This window comes from Taudactylus pleione, unplaced genomic scaffold (assembly GCF_031769625.1).
Source record: "Taudactylus pleione unplaced genomic scaffold, aTauple2 ptg000262l, whole genome shotgun sequence".
NCBI lineage: Eukaryota > Metazoa > Chordata > Amphibia > Anura > Myobatrachidae > Taudactylus > Taudactylus pleione.
Genome location: NW_028284664.1, coordinates 4,843,648 through 4,863,948, shown reverse-complemented (window position 1 = coordinate 4,863,948; position 20,301 = coordinate 4,843,648). Strand labels below are relative to the sequence as shown.

The 20,301-nt window shown below is 45.6% G+C and overlaps 1 protein-coding gene across 1 annotated transcript; it reads right to left on the bottom strand.

Annotated features, from left to right (window-relative positions):
- Positions 1-4,933: 4,933 nt before the first annotated feature.
- LOC148514042 (histone H2A-like) lies at positions 4,934-9,876 on the bottom strand. The gene is made up of 2 exons (XM_088481082.1): positions 9,807-9,876; positions 4,934-5,491 (listed from the first exon to the last, which is right to left on the bottom strand). The coding sequence occupies exon 2, from the start codon at positions 5,477-5,479 to the stop codon at positions 5,063-5,065; it is 417 nt and encodes a 138-aa protein (XP_088337208.1). The 5' UTR covers positions 5,480-5,491; positions 9,807-9,876; the 3' UTR covers positions 4,934-5,062.
- Positions 9,877-20,301: the final 10,425 nt, after the last annotated feature.

Genomic DNA, 20,301 nt, shown 5'->3' with positions numbered 1-20,301 from the left:
GATAGCATCTGATAAATAGGTCTTAAATTATTTCATCATCAAAAATCACTATTCTATATTAAAAATTGTATTTGGGCTTATAATAAAGTATTAAAAAATACAAAATAACAATGAAAAATTACATGTAATACAAACCTTGTGCTCACTCATTGAACTACAATGATCCTCAATATTGCAGTTCTCTGATATACTGTGCCCACTCGGATTGGCATACAAGGCTGCATAGTCTGTCCTCTCAGGTAGTCCTATTACAAGACTGGTTCTGAGTGGTGGCCATTATCTTATTGCATTGTATGTATTGCACCTCTTTCTGCCCTGCTGGGGAGGGACAGGCTGTTTCTTGTAGCACAACTGCTTCTGGGTGCTGGAGAGTGGTAGCCATTTTCATGTAGCACAGTGAGAATTCAAGACCTTAGCTTACATTCCAGGGAGAACAGGCAGCAACGCCTATAGAGAAAGTACATTTCTTGTTTAGCGGTGGGGTGCCCATCATCGCCCACAAACAGACTTCACTGTTGCACAGAGACTCCAATGACAGATGTTGGGCACTGGTATTAAGGTGTGGCCATGTCACATGAGGAAGTTCAGCAACATCATATAGGGGCCTGATCTTACATTCTCCTTTAGAATGTAAGCTCTCACGAGCAGGGACCTCTTCCCTCATATGATTTACATTTTGTTCTACTACTTACTCCCCATAAGGGCACCTAACACGTGACTGCCAACTCCCAGCTGCTTATTGTGAGTGCTTTAATCGCTATTGCAGCAATGTATATAATGTCCTTGTCCTGTACGGTAAGTTACATGTTTCTTGTTCACTTAGTTTTATGTACTATGTAAGGCGCTGCAGAAAACTTGTGGCACCATATAAATAAAAGATAATAACTATAATATAGGGGTTAATGTGCAGTCATTGATTATGGTAGCCAGCCAGGCTGTTTCTTAGGGGCAGATGTATTAAGCTCTGGAAAGTGATAAAGTGGAGAATGATAGACAACCAACCAATCAGCTCCCAACTGTCATGTTACAGGCTGTGATTAGTTGGTCGTTTATCACTCTCTAGAGCTTAATACATCTGCCCCACTGAATGATACATATGTGTTCCGTATTAAAGGGATGATCTGGCAACCCTAGACCCATATGTTTTACACACATGCATACAGATCACTGATTTCTACAGGAACTGCACCAATTATCTAATTATTTAAATTTGGTTCCTACAAAAGGAACTCCATAAGAAAAACCATGAGATTAGATACAGAGAGCACAGTTCTAATAGAGAGTAACCCTTAGGTCAGGGTTCTTCAACCTTTGAGGCAGTGTGGGCCACATAAAAAAAATTCTACAAAGCAGAGGGCCACTAAGCTATACTGCGGTATTTAGACTTTGCCCCCTCCTCACACAATTATGTCCCATAACTGCCCCCCTCTGCAGTGCCCCCAGCAGTGGTCCCCCTTATGCAGGCCCCCAGCAGTGGTCCCCCCCTATGTAGTGCCCCCAGTAGTGGTCCCCCCCAGATGCAGTGCCCCCAACAATGCAGACAAAGAGACACATGTTGTAATAAAATAAATAAATAATAATAATATTTTTTTAAAAAAACCTCACCTGAATCCCCGCTCCGGCTCCTGCCACCGTCTGTTCCTCAGTCTGTCTGACTCTCATTGGCTGGCTGCCAAAACAAACACACTGCCGCCAGTGTGCTTGTTTCTGTGTATAGTGCAGACTGCACTCACTGCGGTCTGCACTACAGTAACCATCGACAGGCCAAGGGGAACTGCTCCGTGGGCCACGCGTTGAAGACCCCTGCCTTAGGTCTTACCTTTAAACCAAAGAATTAGTGTTCCAGTTTCAGAATGCATCTTGTGCCAACAAAGTTTCTACCATATGTAAAGTGACTTATACCCCTTTCAGACAGAAAAACAAATGACTAGGTCAAACATTTCAACCCGATAATTTGCTGATCAACACAGGTCCTTTTGTCTGAAAGGGGTCAACCCGAGTCGAAGATCCCAGGACTTCGACCCGGGTTGAGCCTTTGACAGAAGAAATACCAGTGTTAATCAGCTAATTACCGTGTTGAAATGTTTGACCCGGTCATTTGCTCTTCTGTCTGAAGGGGGAGGGGTTAAGGCAGGGACTGGCAAAACAACTCAGCAAGCAAACGCTGGCTAAAAGCTGGTATTTTGGCTTTTTCCTGTTTGAAAGTGGTGTAAGGCAGCGGTTCTCAAACTCTGTCCCCAGGACCCCACACAGTTCACATTTTCCAGGTCACCCAGCAGGTGTAGTCATTACTCACTGACAGTTTGAGAGAGCCAGAGGTGGAGATAATTATTTCGCTTGTGATTCTGAGGAGACCTGGAAATCATGCACTGTTTGGGGTTCTGAAGACCAAGTTTGAGAACTCCTCGTATAAGGAATCAGACAGTCAATTTGACACATGGTTTTTCTACCAACAGGCAAAAACAGTAGATAAAGAGCATTGATCTGTATAGAGAGGTTATGGTGTTTAGATAATCTACACCAGCAAGTGACTGTTTGGGTGGATCAGTCTAACCCAGTGGTTCTCAAACTCGGCCCTCAGGACCCCAAACTGTTCATGTTTTCCAGGTCACCCAGCAGGTCCAGGCTTGCCTACCCTCCCGATTTTCGGATGCCGCTTCCGGCCCCCCGGAAAGGCAGGGAAGCCTCCGACCCTCCCGTCCTCCCCCCTGAAAAAGACTAGAAACCCCCGCAGCAGGGGAGCCAGTGATGCGATTCGCGCTGAATCGCGTCATCACGGCCCCGCCCCCTGCTTCACAGTGCCACCAATTGGCTGCCCCCCCGTGCATAAATTAACCATTGTGATCTACTTCGCAGCATAAGAGCGCTCAACGTGTCAGGAGAGACACAGTGTTTGAGACAGGTCATACTTCACTCAGAAGTGGAGTATCTGGCTGATATGCGTAAATGTCACTGATGCATGTTGTCGGAACAATTTGAGAAGGCAGCAGTGGGAGTCCCTACGCTTGGGTAAGCTATGGAAGACATTAGCAAATTTTCGTAAATGCGAAACCATAAGAGATTTAAGTTACGATTTCATTAGCGTAAATCTCGGAATCAGGCCCTCCGTTTCCTGTATTGATGCAATATCACAGCTGCCTGTCATAGCAAGTAGAGGGGCCCGCCTGGATACCAGCAGTCCTCTCAGTCAAACCATGCACCTCAAAGGCAGAGCGGGTCCGTGATCGGCAGTAAGGCAAGTATAGTACTGCACTCCCACAGGATGGGCCGCCAACATCCTGCTCCTATTAGTCCCCCACTGAGCAGGAACCGGCAGCAGGTGCTGACATGAATAGGAGAGGGGCTGTGCTATGCTGTAATGAGGGAGCCTTTGCTGAGAGAGGTCTGGCTGTGTAGAGGGTCTGCTATGCGGGTGATTGTGCTGTGATGAGGGGAGCTGTGTTGTGAGGGGCTTGCTGTGAAGGGGCTGTCATATGAGGGGGGCTGTGGTGTGAAGAGCTGTGATGAGGGAGCTGAGCCTTGTAGGACTGTGTCCTACAAGGGGGCAGTGATGAGGAGGGTTGTGCTGAATGGGGCTGTGAGGGGAGAGGGTTTTGCTATGCGAGGATACTGTGATGTGCGGAGGGGGTTGACACAGGGTGCACAGAGGAGATGGTGCTGGATCATAAAGGAGATGGCCCTGTGGGAAAAGAGGAGCTGTAGCTGGACTTCTAGAGGGAGGTTTCCAAATGCTTGATTTTAGAGTGAGTGTGGCCTGTCCATGAAGAGGGCATAATTACCACTTATCCAGCTTTAATAAGTTACATACAAAATATATTGTGTTGCATAATTCCACCATATACAGGACCAGCGATCACAGTAAGCCATTAGATGCGGCAGTAGGTCCATCCTGTCTGAGCAGAATGGTTTTTTCAGATGTGGGCACCATTCCTGAGCATTGGAGCAAGTCCGGGAGTCTGAGGGAGCAGCAGAAGAACCTAGCACTACCCTGGACATAAATGTGCATATTGGTCTCCTTATGTACTGGATAGTGTATTATTATACAGTGTTAATAATTCCCCCATTGATGGTCTATAGCAGTGCACCCCTAACAGTGCATGTTTTCCACATCTTCTAGTTGGTGCACAGGTATATTTATTACTGGCTGACACAAATGAAATGATTAGCACCAACTGTGGATCTTTTAAAATGTGATACTGAGAAGAACATGCAGCACTAGTAACATTCTATTATTTTACTATTTCTATTGTGGTCATGGTGTGTGCTGGGGAGGGGGGTTTCCAGGCAGACGGAAACCCCCCCTGCGTTTGCCTATGAGTGGGATGTATTGGAGAGACCCAGGTGGATGGTATTGGAGAGTTAACAAGGGGATGGTACATTGGCTTTATTCCTATGCTAATAGGCAGCTTCCGAACCATGTGAACTTGGTTCCTGCATGAATAGTGAATCCCGACTCAAGACATCGCCTGTCCAAGAAGGATCAATTTCTTCAGAGGTCCCTTGTTGCAGAGAAATCATATAAGTTAGAAAATACATACTCACATGCTGTGTTTATTCAGAGGAGGAATGGTGGAATATCCATCAGCTCACTGAGCGGTGGGCATGCTCCCAGCATGATGAAAACAAGTGGAGTAGCTTCCGGGCATAGAATTTTACAGGAGGCCACACCCCTTTCCACAAGGCCACACCCACTTTTCCAGACACACCTTCTGCGCACACATAGGGCCACTTTAAATTCCCAATCTGCCCCTGACTGTAGGAGAGTACACTAACCAACCCATATATTAAAAATACTACAAAACATGCACCTAGAAATACATATACTTTAAGTGAACTGTAGTTTGCCCGCTACTGCTTTAAAAAGTTAGTATTTCAATCAAAACATCCATTTTATATAGCACCTACTGTAAAGTCAGTCAAAATAAGAATTCCATAACATGAATAGATCACTTTATTAGTATGCAAGTTTTTTAAAAATAAGTGCAGGCAGCAGAAATGTAAGTGTAGTCATAGACAATAAATAGAGATGTAAAAGAACATATTTTGCACCATTAGGTAAAGTTCAAAACTCCTGTGATTCTGCGACTTTAGGCTCCTCAGAGGATGGGCCCCTTGAGGTCTTCTTTGGCAGTAGAATGGCATGGATATTTGGCAGCACACCTCCATCTGCAATAGTGACCCCATCAAACAGCTTGGACAGTTCCTCATCATTCCGGACAGCCAGCTGGATGTGCCGGGGCAAGATCCGGGATTTCTTGTTGTCTCTGGCTGCATTTCCAGATAGCTCTAGGACCTCAGCGCACAGGTATTCCAGAGTGGCTGCTAAATAGATGCTGGCTCCAGATCCTACCCTCTCAGCATAGTTCCCCTTCCTCAGGAACCGGTGGATGCGGGCTACTGGGAACTGGAGACCGGCCTTAGAGGATTTGGAGGATTTACCAGCTGCTGCTTTTTGAACCTTCTTACCACGACCAGACATTCTGAGAGCAGCCTGCAACCAAAGAGTTCATAGACACAACAGTCACTACACACTGACTTTAACAGTTCATCAACTTCTAAAATTTGCTTCCAGAATGAACACCGTAGGGGTGCAAGAGGTTAACTGAACTTACAAGTAGTTTGGAAGAGCCAAGTCTCATACATAGATTGTGTTCCTATACATGCACACATTTCAAAATGCAAGTTATATCATTATCTAAAGAGGCAAGTAAGAAAAATATCCTTTTTGCATTTGGCAGGAAATGCTTTAGACAGATGGCTTAACAGGGAAGGTATGTGTGCCCACTGGCGTCACAAGGGGGGTGCAGGCCGCACTGGGTGACACCCCTTATCACAGAGCCATGCCCCTTCCGGGAGCGCACACCTGCGGCGTGCAGAAGGACTCCGAGCGTCCGCTCCAGGTGTCACCAAGGTAGGTGACACCTGTGTGTACCTAGCACAGGCACGCTAGATACCATATACATGGGGGGCCAAGGTTGGACTGGCCCACAGAGGTATAGGAATAGGGGAATCCCCCAGGGGGCCACACTGCCTTTCAGCCCACCCCTCCTCTAGGGATCAGGTTGCAGACTGTGCACTTGAATTCTACATTATACTGCACAGGACTATGGTGTGTTTTCTAAAATGCATGGCTGTTATTAATCTGGTACACTATAATGCATGCACTAGCAGTATTGAGTGAAAATTATATATTTATTTATTTACATACATACTTACACACACTTTAAAGGCACCCAGCCCATGCACTCTAATAGTTAGCCAAGCCTCTGTGGAGGCTGGCCACACCCCTAAATATGGGCCCCCATCACTGCATTCCCCTGGTGGGGCCTTTATGTCCCAGTCCGACACAGATGGGGGCCCTCTGGGGGTGACAGTAAAAGAGGAGTGTACCTATATGATGCATGGCCTGTCAGCAAGCTATAGGGGCCCATTTATCATTTAATATTTTGTGGCATATTCCCAAATACTCCTGCAAATGCCAAGTATCCCCCAGATGTCTTATGGAGAGATCGTAGTATATATTTCCGATATCTGCTGCTGTCTCTCCATTTCCGCAACCCCCATAGGTTTCTATACGGGATGCAATGCCATCGGATTTACCAAGTTCTGGAACTTGGTTCCCGCAGGTTACGCCATCTGAAGATGGTATAAGCCACTGTAACCTATGGGCTACATATCGCATAACTAGCCAGGAGAGGGTAGGAACCCTCAGCAATGGCCACAGTGTATATGTGGTTTGTAGACCAGGCAAGCGCAGGAGTCCCTGCACAGAAGTGAAGAGACCGCTGACGCAGTCACTTCACTCCGAGTCCCGACACATCACAGGGACTGGCATCTTTTGGAACCCCTGTAACCCCCCCCCTCCCGCGTGGGTGTAATTTGTTGCATCTGGGAAGTATGATCCCATCCTGCAATGCAATCATGGGCGATAATCTCACGCCCAGATCGAATTGCAAATACATGGGCCTTATAGTTCTGTGCAGTCACCACCAAACGCCCAGCCAACATCTGGTGAGGAAATTCTCCAAGCTGCCAGGAGAAATTGGTGGTCTTTATAATCAGTGACACAGGCATGACAAACCTCCTGGTTGGTTTTGCACCATACATGGTTAAAGGGACACACACGGCAAAATAAAGTAAGCTGCCCCACAGATGGAACTACAGGGCAAGGAAGGCGCTGATTGACCAACAGCTACAGTTAATGTAGAGAGAATGATAGAGGAGCAGAGTGATTTGGCTTTCCCTGGTATGCTGCACTGGCTATTTAAGCTGTACAGCAGGGATGGGAAACCTCAGGCCCGGGGGCCGTATAAGGCACCCGGAATCATTTGGTGTGGACCTAGGAGCTTTTTTTCTGCTAGCCTCATCTGGCCAGCAGGATACCTAGAATGGCATCCTGCAGCCAGAATCTATGCAGCAGTGCCGCCGGGAGCATCCTTAGGACGCTTCAGATGGTCGCACCGCTGCCCTTACACTCCCCGGAGCATCCTCCTGATGCTCCAGGCATTGCTGTAATAACCAGCGATTGTGGCCCCACCCCCGTTTGATGTCACACAGAGGGTCTTGGCCTGCACCGGGCCAGCGAATATAGTTCTATATATTAAAATGGACCTCGGCAGGAAAAAAAAAAAAAAAAAGGTCCCCACCCCTGCTGTACAGTGAGATGCTGTCCAGGGCAGACTGTTGGCTATGGAGACCAGGGAAATAATGGAGCGAGAATAAAGAGACTCAGGGAGAAGGGGGTGGGCAGGACTGGGACTTGCAATGAATGACACAATAGCTAGTGACCCAGTTAATGACTTGAGTCAAAATACTAGTATAGTACTTTCAAAGTAAACTTGAATTTGTCAATCACATGAGCTCAGTTAAATAGATGACAGAACACTTAAGTATTTTGAAATGCTAACCTCTTAGGCGTGGTGTGATCTTTAGCAGCTACAAAAGAATAGGGCAGTCGGTGGCGTAAAAGAGGGCACCGCCGGTCGAAAGTCCAAGGCACATGCGGTCCGAGGGGGCGGTGTATTTGTTTCAGCACTGCAGCCAGTAAGAGTCAGACTTATTGGCTGCTGCACCGAGGGCTGGAGCTCACTCATAAGCTCTGGGTGAAGGGAGAGACTTCATGATGCCTCTCCCATAGTCCCGAGCAGGTCGGGAGCAGTGGGCAAGTGACACTTTGAGCCCACCAAATTTTTTCTTTTTTTTCTTTTAATAACCCTGTACAGGTTGAGAAATGATTTTTCATGTGGAAAGCACTACTAGAAGTCTTCCTGGTCCCCTTCTGGGTTGAGAAAATCCACTTCCAGCAGCAGCAGGTATGGCCCTCAAGGATTCTTCTGGGGCAAGGACTAATGTGAATGTGTCAAATATTATTTTTGTAAATGCCTCCTCCCCTTGTCCCTCAAATTTTCTTTCGAATCAAGAAATGAAATAAAATTTACCACCAATCAACCCTTCCTGTCCCTGCCCTGCCTTCAACTACATACATACTCCCACAAGCCTCTCTTGAATAATAAAAAAATTTGTTTCCTGATGTGCCATGTTGGAAGTTGAACTGCCACGTGTTTGTGCCACCCGCTGCTGCAGTTTAGTTTAGTCAGCCAGCTTGGTGCAAATTTTGGACATAAACTGGATGAAAATATAGTGAGCTGTGAGGTGGTCCAGATTGACTGGAAACGAGTGGCTATAAGAGTTTTTGAGGTTAATACTGTAAGAACAAAAACCAGGCCCATGTGTGTGATGTTAGCGGTTTATTTTTTTTTTTAAGAAAAAAAAAATCCAGAACCGAAAAATAACACGGAGGTGAGGTTTTGGCAAAACCAATTCAGATCCAAAAGCAGGGGAGATCCAGATCCAAAGTACAGGAGTCGGCGCACATCCCTAATACATGTGTCCCGAATTAAAGGGATGATATGGCAAGCCTAGTCAAGCAGATCTTTATCATTGCTCCGCTCCAACATGCTGATAGACAGGGGAGACTGAGCAATGCAGCCTTCATACCCCTGTTATACTTATATTTTATTTACAGGTTCTTTCTTGGCTATATGGTTACCATTTATACATATAGGACACACACACACTTTTTTCCCCTGTAGATTAGTCCCTTTCACACACAATGGTTTGTGCTGTCTGTTTGAATCTCTTTTCAATCTTTAAAACTGGACCTGTGGACAGCAGCCCAGTGGTTATTACGGCTGCAACAAGGGGACCAGTTTGCAGGACTGACAATACAGTTGAGAAATAGCCCATACTCTCTAATGCATAGGTTCTCAAGTTGGTCCTCAGGACCCCAAACAGTTTGCCTTTGCCAGGTCCCCTAGCAGGTGCACAGATGTATTCATTACTGAATGACATTTTTAAATTTCCGCAGGTGGAGCTAATTATTCTACTTGTTATTCTGTGAGGAGACTTGGAAAACATGCATTGTGAGAACCAATGCTCTAATGTAATATTTCCCAACCTCAGTCCTCAAGACACCATAGTAGTCCAGGTTTTAAGGATTTCCATACATAAGTGACAATTACTACCTCAGTCAATTTGATTTAACCATCTGTGCTTAAGCAGGAATATCCTTGAAACCTGGACTGTTAGGGTGCCTTGAGGAGAGAGTTTGGGAAACATTGCTATGTTTCTCTTCCAAAATTCATTCCTAGCCATTTATGGTGAATGTTTTCTTTGAGATAGTTCAGAAAAAAAACCCTGAAAATTATGGAGTAGTTTAAATATATTGCCCCTTTTATCATATTAAACTATATTTGAATAAGTATACTATAAATGTAGGCACCAAAAATACTCCCAGAAACACACACCTGCCAACTTTTCCAGCACAGTCCCCTTTGCAGCAATCACAGACCAGACAGTGGGGTCTCCCTCCTTAACTATATACCCTACTAATTGTAATGACAGGTGTGGCAGGTAAGTAGCTAACTACAGGGGAATAGAATAGAAGCACATGGCTACACCTGATCACAGTGTAATAGATGCTGCTGGTACTTATAAACCTGAAACCCAAACCTGTAACAAATGTAAAACACTTTTCATGCTGCTCATTCTGGACACTACGGCTGTGTGTACCCAGCTGATTGGTCAGGTCTGGCAGCTGTGCTGGAGAGCGATGTATTGCAGAACCCTTTGCAGATATAGCTGTTCCCACTCACACTCTCTCTGATTCGCTGCTGCACACAAAGATTCCCATGTGTATTGCTGTAACCCATACAAAATGTCATAGGTGGAGAATAGAAAAAAGGGCCTGATTCTCAGTCAGACACAGCGGCCTCCGTGTTTGTGTCTTTTGCTGCAGTCACGTCGGCGACTTTATACTAATACTAGTATAAGCCCTTCCCTAGTGTACATCTGTGTGTCTGAGTGTTCAGGGGCTGGGACTTTCACTTTGTGCGTCTTTAGACACAACCATTGGCCGCACCATGGAAACTTGCACCAGCCCCGTGCTAATTGCACATTCCATGTCAGGGCATGGCCTACACTGTGACCGACTCACAATCACTTCTATAACACGCCTGCGACACTCCCATACCACGCCCATAACATGGGCCATCTCCGTGTGTTTCACTAGCCACCTTCCTGTCACCGCACAGGAATGCCCAGCACATTGCAGGCTCTGTGAGTCTTAAGGCCCCCATACATCAGAGATTGATTGCAGCAAACATGCAATTTGCAATCGATTGTGTTTAAAAATCTTTCCCTTTTTCAATCGATTGCAGATTGCAGAATTGCCACAACCGATTGAAAAAGGGAAAGATTTTTATACACAATCGATTGCAAATTGCACGATTGCTGCATTCAATTGCTGATGTATGGGGGCCTTCAGTCAGTCCTGTACCTCTGTATGAACACACCATGGGATACATGTGCAATGCGATGTTTTAGCTACTTAGACGCATGTGCAGTTGAAAAACACTGACAGGTTGTGTGAATATCAGAACTACGACCGGCTCATTTTCAGGCCATATACGTTTTTTTTAATTTATACGATCAGTGATGTATTTGATACAGTTGCATAACCAAGATGGTGTACAGGCCGGGGGCAACAGTTCCCCTTAATGACAATCTGTTAGAATGGCTCCTATACAGTTCCTAGTTCAACAAATTGGCTTGGGGGGATGGAGGAGGGGGGTAATGTTGCACCTTACCCCCATTATGAAGCTGATATATATATATTATAAAAACAGAGGCATATCCATTCAAATGGGCTAATTAGTAAAATGTCCCTGCATTGGTCCCCCGGGGTATGCCCATCATTCAGAAGTGCTGCCCACCCGCCACCACGCCCCTAAAAACACAACTTCAGTTGCTGCTTGTATATGCAGCATTAATGTAGCTCCCACCGTGGAGACATATCTCATAACTGTCCTGGTTTAGGGACAAAACCGATGATCCTTGGGCAGTGGGACATTCCAGCCTAAACTGGGACAATTGGAGGCATGAACTTCTCTTCCACTCCGAGTAGAGTTTAATATTGGAGCCTTATGGTGCATACACACGGTACGATATCTATGAACGATAACGATATCGTTCAACAATATATCGTTCATATAATTCGTTTTTATGCCGTGAACGACCAACGATGCGCATTCCTGCATGAATGATAACGATATCTATGATCGTCCATACATGCACGCCAACTTGCACAATATCGTCAACTTTGACTGTTCAGAGATGTGGCAGGATGACTTCACTGAAAGATATCTTTTGGTACGTACACACGGTCAGATATAACAGGACGATAAGAACGATAACGATATCGATCATATTGTTATCGTCCTGTTTTTGGGCCCTTACAACCCTCAAACGATGGTCAATGCGCGGGCACGGATGAACGATATCGACCATTGCCCGTGCATGTAGGCCAACCTGGTCGATAGTTGTTTGGGGGTTGTTGCATGTGCTGGATGTTCGTTATCGAACATCCAGCACATGAAGGACGTTGTCTGATCGCTCCGTGTGTACGGAGTTTATGAAAGATATCTTTCAAGTCGTTGGTGGTACAGATCGTACCGTGTGTATGCAGCTTAAGAAAGCGCCTTGCACATAGACTCCCCCCTTCCCCTAGCCTAACCCTAACCTCCCGGGGGGGTGCCTAACCCTAAGTCCCCCCGGGGAGCCCTAAACCTAACTCTCCCCGCCCCCCCACGGCTGTCCGCATGGGGCGCCCCGGAATCACTTCGATCGGGATGCCGGGCATCAGTCTTCCGGCGTCTGGTTAATGACAGGCGTCTAGATTTAGACGCCTGTCATTAGTACCATGCCGGGATTAGAACGTCTGGAAGCCGGCAGTCGGGATTTAGACTGTCAGCTTGCAAACTATATCCCGCAATTTAAGGTCAGACCTGCTGTAATTCTGCGTGAGGGGCTGATATTACTCGATGTTCCTGATGTAGACGCAGGACTGCAAGGTATTACGGATGTTAGATAGCAGTAGTGAGCGTCTCTGTGCTGGCTGTGCAACGGCTTTGTGATTGCTTTCATTAGCATATTTTCGCAGCAGCTCTCCGAGTGCAATCGCAGCTGCAATCGCAATAGCGAACCGTAGTCAATCAGTCCCACAGGGAAGCAATCGGGAAGCCGACTGCCTAAATACCTGCAGCCTGCTTCCCGACTGTCATATCCCGGCAAGATTGAAATGCCGGGCGTCTAGATGTAGACGCTCGCATTTCCCCGACGCCGGGAGACCGGTGCCCGGCATCACGATCGTAGTGATGCCGGGCGCCGCGAGCGGACAGCTGCGGGGGGGGGAGGGTTAGGCTAGGGGGAGGGAGGGTTAGGGTTAGGCACCCCGGGGGGGGACTTAGGGATAGGCACCCCCCGGGGACTTAGGTTTAGGCAGCGGGGAAGGGGGTGGTTAGGGTTAGGCACTTAGAGGGGGGATTAGGGTTAGGCACTTGGGGGGGAAGTTAGGGTTAGGCACCCCTAAGGAGGGTTAGGGTTAGGGGGGTTAGGGTAGGTTATTAAATACTCACCTATCCACGATCAGGATTTCCAGCGCTGTCGGGATTCTGCTGCTTCGAACTCTGCTCATGTCGGGCTGCCGCTGACGGGAATCGCATTTCATACCCATTCCGTCCCACAATCTCCTCTATTCTTCCTGCTTAGTCTAAAAATGAAAACTGATGAATTAGAATGGAATACATACGGGGTCCCGGCGGTCAGAATCCCGATGCCGGCACCCTGACAGGGTTAGAATACCGACACTTGTCGGTAGGCAATCTAACTCTGCCTCCCCGGTGCCTGAACCTAACCTCCCCGTCCTTGCACCCAAAACCTAACCCTCCCCTTAACCCAAGTACTTACCTTTGGGATCCCGGTGCCTGTATTCTGACTGCCAGATTCCCAGCGGTTGGGCTATTAACTGCATCCCATTAGAATATGAGGTACACAGTTACTGATGTCAACGGCTAGGGCAGCCTACATTGCAAATAAGGCCCATGACATAGCCACAATTCAGCAGTGTGGCTTCCACAGTGCAGCTTAGGTCATTCAGAACTTTATGCTTTAAAGTTGTAAAGTAAATCAAAAAAAGAGATACCTGGCGCTGTTCTAGATAAATCACTTTTAAGCTGAGACTGCAGCTCTCTAAAAGGAAATCTACTCACGATCTCCTAATCTGAGACATAGAAAAAAATATATATAAATTAGGGGTGTGCACCGGCCACTTTTTGTGTTTTGTGTTTTGGTTTTGGATCTGGATCTTTCTTCGTGTTTTGGATCTGGATTGGTTTTGCCAAAACCACCCTTCCGTGTTTTGGGTTCTGGGTTTTGTGTTTTGGATCTGTATTTTTTTGAAAAAAGCATAAAAACAGCTTAAATCACAGAATTTGTGGTTTTTTCTGCTCCTATGCTATTATTAACCTCAATAACCTTCATTTCTACTCATTTCCAGTCTATTCTGAACACTTCACACCTCACAATATTGTTTTTATGGCCAAAAGATTGCACCGTGGTAGCTGGATGACTATGCTAAGCGACACGAGTGGGCAGCACAAACACGTGGCTCATCTAGGAGTGACACTGCAGTGGCAGACAGGATGGCAGTTTGAAAAACTAGGCCCCAAACAGTACATACTGCAAAGAAAAAAAAGAGGTGCAAGATGGAATTGTCCTTGGGCCCTCCCACCCACCCTTATGTTGTATAAATAGGACATGCACACTTTAACAAACCAATCATTTCAGCGCCAGGGTCTGCCACATGACTGTGGCTGAAATGATTGGTTCGTTTGGGCCCCCACAAAACAAGCTGGCAATTAATGTGTCCCTGCACAAACTGGCTCTACGGAGGCAAGATGTCGTCCTCATCCTCCTCATCCACCGATTCCTTGGATAAAACAGGAAAAAGGGATTTAGGTGTCCCTGAACTGCTTACGGTCTTAGCCAAAGTTTCTGAACTTGACAGTAACTTTTTATGAATGCGCTGCAGGTGCCGTATAAGGGAGGATGTTCCTAGGTGGTTAACGTCCCTACCCCTACTTATTTCACCTTTACATATGGTACATATGGCAAGACAGTTGTTGTCCGGATTTGGATAGAAATATTGCCAGACCAAAGAGGTGGAATGTTTGGTCTTCTGCCCAGGCATGACCGTGATGGGCTTTTTCATCCCACGGACAACAACTGTCTCCCCCGGAGCCTGATTTAAACAAAACACATCACCATCAGAATCCTCCTCGCCAACTTCCTCCTCAGCGCCAGCTACACCAGTATCCTCATCCTGTTGTACTTCAACAGTGACATCTTCAATTTGCATATCAGCAAGTGGACTGTGGGTGCTCCTTTCAGCACTTGCAGGGGGCGTGCAAATGGTGGAAAGAGCCACCTCTTCCCGTCCAGTGCTGGAAAGGTCAGGCATCGCAACCGCCACCACACTTGGACTCTCCTTGGGGATTTGTGATATCTTCTTAGAACGCACAGTTCTTCGCTGTGCTTTTGCCATCTTAACTCGTTTGATTTTTTTAGTAGGAAGAGGGCTTCCATCGTCATGTGAAGCTGAACCACTAGTCATGAACATAGGGAAAGACCTTAGCCGTTCCTTGCCACTCCGTGTCATAAATGGCATATTGGCAAGTTTACGTTTCTCTTCAGATGATTTAAATGTTTTTTTTAAGGTCATTTTCCTGAACTTTGTCATTTGGGATTGTATGTGCCCTCTACTATGACATTGGGCATCGGCCTTGGCAGACGACGTTGATGGCATGTTATCGTCTATGTCATGACTAGTGGCAGCAGCTTCAGCACTAGGAGGAAGTGGTTCTTGATCTTTCCCTATTTTATTTTTATCGGAGAAAGTTTGGTCCTCCATTTATGTTATATTGATTTGATATATACGTGCGGCTAAGGCGCACACAAACACAGAAAATATTTTTTTATTTTTGCTGGAGAGTAGTGCACTTTGTGGGTTACACCACCCTTTAAGAAATGAGCCAGCCGGCTCTTTACTTATGGGACACAGGCGCACGCTTGGCGCTGCTCCTTTGTTGATGCACGTGCAGCCACAGTGCACACAATTCACAAACACAGAAAATATTTTTTTATTTTGTTTGGAGTGTACTTTGTGGGTTACAGCATCCTTTAATGGTCAAGCCAGCCGGCCCTTTACTTATTACACAGGCGCACGCTTGGCACTACTTTGTTGATGCACGTGCGGCTACTGCGCACACAATTCACAAACACAGAAAATATTTTTTTATTTTGTTTGGAGTGCCCTTTGGGGGTTACAGCACCCTGTAGCGGTCAATCCAGCCGGCCCTTTATTTATGGGACACAGGCGCACGCTTAGCACTAATTTGTTGATGCACGTGCGGCTACTGCGCACACAATTCACAAACAAAGAAAATATTTTTTTATTTTGTTTGGAGTGTACTTTGGGGGTTACAGCACCCTTTAGCGGTCAATCCAGCCGGCCCTTTATTTATGGGACACAGGCGCACGCTTGGCACTACTTTGTTGATGCACGTGCGGCTACTGCGCACACAATTCACAAACACAAAAAAATATATTTTTTTATTTTGTTTGGAGTGCCCTTTGGGGGTTACAGCACCCTTTAGCGGTAAATCCAGCCGGCCCTTTATTTATGGGACACAGGCGCACTCTTGGCACTGCTTTGTTGATGCACGTGCGGCTACTGCGCACACAATTCACAAACACAGAAAATATTTTTTTATTTGGTTTGGAGTGTACTTTGGGGGTTACAGCACCCTTTAACGGTCAAGCCAGCCGGCCCTTTACTTATGACACAGGCGCACGCTTGGCACTACTTTGTTGATGCACGTGCGGCTACTGCGCACACAATTCACAAACACAGAAAATAATTTTTTTTTTGGTTTGGACTGGAGTGTACTTTGGGGGTTACAGCACCCTTTAACGGTCAAGCCAGCTGGCCCTTTACTTATGACACAGGCGCACGCTTGGCACTACTTTGTTGATGCACGTGCGGCTACTGCGCACACAATTCACAAACACAGAAAATAATTTTTTTTTTGGTTTGGACTGGAGTGTACTTTGGGGGTTACAGCACCCTTTAACGGTCAAGCCAGTCGGCCCTTTACTTATGACACAGGCGCACGCTTGGCACTACTTTGTTGATGCACGTGCGGCTACTGCGCACACAATTCACAAACACAGAAAATAATTTTTTTTTTGGTTTGGACTGGAGTGTACTTTGGGGGTTACAGCACCCTTTAACGGTCAAGCCAGCCGGCCCTTTACTTATGACACAGGCGCACGCTTGGCACTACTTTGTTGATGCACGTGCGGCTACTGCGCACACAATTCACAAACACACAAAAAATATTATTTTTTTAGCACTTCGGGGGAGCACCCCTGATGGACAGAGCACCCCCTGGACAACACTACAGCACCCCTTTAGGACTGGGACACTGCACAGGACTTTGGAGTGGACACAGCCCCTATGGAGAACTGACTGCACAACACAGTCCAGCCAGCCCCTATGGACTTTGAAGTAGTGGACACAGCCCCTATTAACAACAGCAGCACAGCACAACACAGCCAGCCCCTATGGACTTTGAAGTAGTGGACAACAGCAGCACAGCGCAGCACAGCACAGCACTACTCTGCACTACACTACACTACACTACACAGCCCAGCCAGCCCTAACTCCCACCCTCCCTCTTCACTGTCCACAGCCGAGTGAGAAAATGGCGCCGACGCAGGTACCTTATATAGGATCCAAAACCCGCGAGACTCGGAAGGCGGGATGATGACGTTTTGCCTCGATTTCAGATCCGAGTCAGGCGGGAAAAGTCGAGCCTGACTCGGATCGGCCTCGGATCGGGGGGGCTCGGGGGGGTTCGGATTTCAGAAATCCGAACCCGCTCACCCCTAATATAAATAAAAGAGAGCACTGAAACAGCTGATAAGATTAAAGAATTTATTTATTTTTAAATCCCTTTACTTTCAGTAAATATAATTAAACCATATACCAGATATGACCGGCAATACTGTAACCAATTGTCTATCGTAAATCACACAATTGGATATATAAAAAGCTAATTTATTAAAACACAATGATGACTAATTGGACCTATACATCATATAACATCAAGTAACATACATGTATGAATATTCTGTGATGGTAGCTATAATTGTTGTAATTAGCAGAAAGAAGCAATAGCTTCTATAGTATTACAAATACAATATTATAAACTTATATTTCAAATGCATATAAATACAATTAGTAGTATTTGTATTCAAAATGGTATGTTTCCAATGCAAATAATTACAATTGTTAAAAATATATATTGATGGTAAATGTGCAATATTTAATCTAATTGTACATAATAATTCTCGGCCAATGGATATAGATTACTTCAAAAATTGTAAAACATACATTTAAAACTGAAACAACCCAGACAACATATAGCAATATGTACATAAATCTAGGATGGTATCCGTAAATATTTGAAACGACAGCTTCTGTAATAATCCGGAAATAAATATAGCAGTTTATGTGCTGCAAATGCAGATTATCACAATGTTTTCACTTGCCTCCCCTCCACTGCTTTAATTGGTTATCGGCAGCGAATGTCTGGATTGCTTATATAAATCCTTGTGTAGCACTCAAAATAATCACTTTCTCTATAACAATCATTTGTTTCTTTGAACGGTGCTTGTCTTCCCCGCTCACATGGGTATATTTGAACAATTCACAAACTCCTTTTATCGGCTTTTGAATTGTATATTCTCATAAGGAATTATTTAAATTAATTTTCAAGCATATGCTTACAAATAATGTTCACCATGGCCACACAAATCGGTATATAAAAGCCACAGTCTCTGTAGATCTTTCAAACAGAGCTACTGTGGCTACATTCCGTTATTGATACAATTAGATCACCTGTGTAGCAGCAAGAAGTCAGTCCACACCAACAATAAAAATCCTCCTGGTACTTAGCCTATAGCTGTTACCATCAGTGTATCGCTCAGCTCTCAGAGTACCCTTTAGATTGGCAGTCAATCAGAGCAGAGCAGTATTTAGCCAGCGTCTCCGGATGATGCAGAATCAGTCCGTGTAAAGCAGTATTTGCCAGCGTCTCCGGGTAATGTCGAAACGCGTTTCTCCACCTAACTATTCAGCGGCTTCCTCAGTCAATAGTCTCCACATTGAATGAGACTCTCCTTTTATCGGTCTCACGGAGTTCGCGCATGCGTGCTTTGGTTATCACTCAGGACTCATTTGAGCCTCACCTGTGTATCACAGATCGCAAGTGTGCAGAGACTGATTTGTTTATTCAGCAAAATAGCTCTTCATTATGTCACTCCAAATAATGAAGTGAGATCCAGGATTTTAGTTTATCTATAACATTATTTTTAGCAGGAAATCATAATATACGCAAGTTACATAGTACCATTCAACATTGAGCCAATGAAATAGTATATAATTCTATCGCATAAACCAACCAAATACATAAAACATAAGACAAAAAAATATATATATAAAAAAAATCAAGATAAGGAGAGAGATTTATCATAAGCCTACAACATACTGTCATCATCCCACCGTGTAAAACACTTGCGGTGATGTAGTTGTGATATTTATCATTATTAAGGAACCTAAATATAGGAAATGTAAGAATATATATCTGAACTAAATATATATGCATATACTTATGCATATATATGGTATATAACCAAAGTATTCATCTGATAAAATAGGTTATATGAAAGTGAAGACAAAGAGGGGAGATAACATCGGACTAAACTGATTCCCAGTAAATACTACCTAGCCCAAAGGGAACTTTGGCCCTGATTCAGAGCCGGACGCTCTGACAGAGCGCTCGCTCTGAATCAGGGTCGTCCCTTCTACTTTTTGGAGCGGCCTCCTGGCCGTTCGCATAGCTGTGGGTGACCATCCACAGCTATAGCGAGCGGCCAAAATGATGGTCGCAATGGTCAAGACCATCACGACCATCGGGCTTGCGACGAGACCCTTGCGGCAGGGTCTCGCTGCCGCAAGGCCAGGAGTGATTTAGGCTCTATCAGAGCCAAAATCACTCCCACTGACATCACTAGTGATGTCAGTGGGGCCGGCTTCAGACGGTAGGCGTTCCCATGGGAACGCCTCTGTCTGGCAGGCACGCCCACCAAAGGGGGCCTGCTGTCAATCAACATCGACAACACGCCCCCTTTGGTGCGAGACCCCGAGCGATGGAAAGCCCGTCGCTCGCCGGGTCTCGCGCATTCGCACGATGGAGCTCCCTCCGTCGTGCGCATGCGCAGTGGGGAACATCGACTCACTTGCGAGCATACTGCCGCTCGCGAGTTGGTCTGAATGACCCCCATAGACCTGTGCAATTACACTGACATTTTAGTATGACCTACAGCGCAGACGCTCAGCTACAAGGATCAATAATCCTGGGGGACAGTACTTGTATTTATTCCAAATCACTCCTGAACCCTGATGTTGGTTCAAATGAATCTTAGAAGGCCAGATCTTCTTACAGCATATTGGTTATATACATAATACTTCTGTTTGTATACTGTATGGTAATATATTCTCGGTGTTGATGGTAAGGGTGATGAATGGAGGTGTTGGATATTACCAGTGGAGCATTTATAAATATTCTTCTTGCTTGTAATGGCATTTGATGTACAATAAACGAGTAATGCAAGTAGCAGCGGAGGTAATAAAGGGACTTTTATTATAAGGTTGGTCTTTGTACCCGGTAGCTGTGGCAGATGTGTTGTACATGCGAAGGCCGATTTGTTTGTTATTTTCTTACCTCATGGATTTAGGTCCAGATTCATTATGGATCGCAACTGTGATTGCAATAGCGG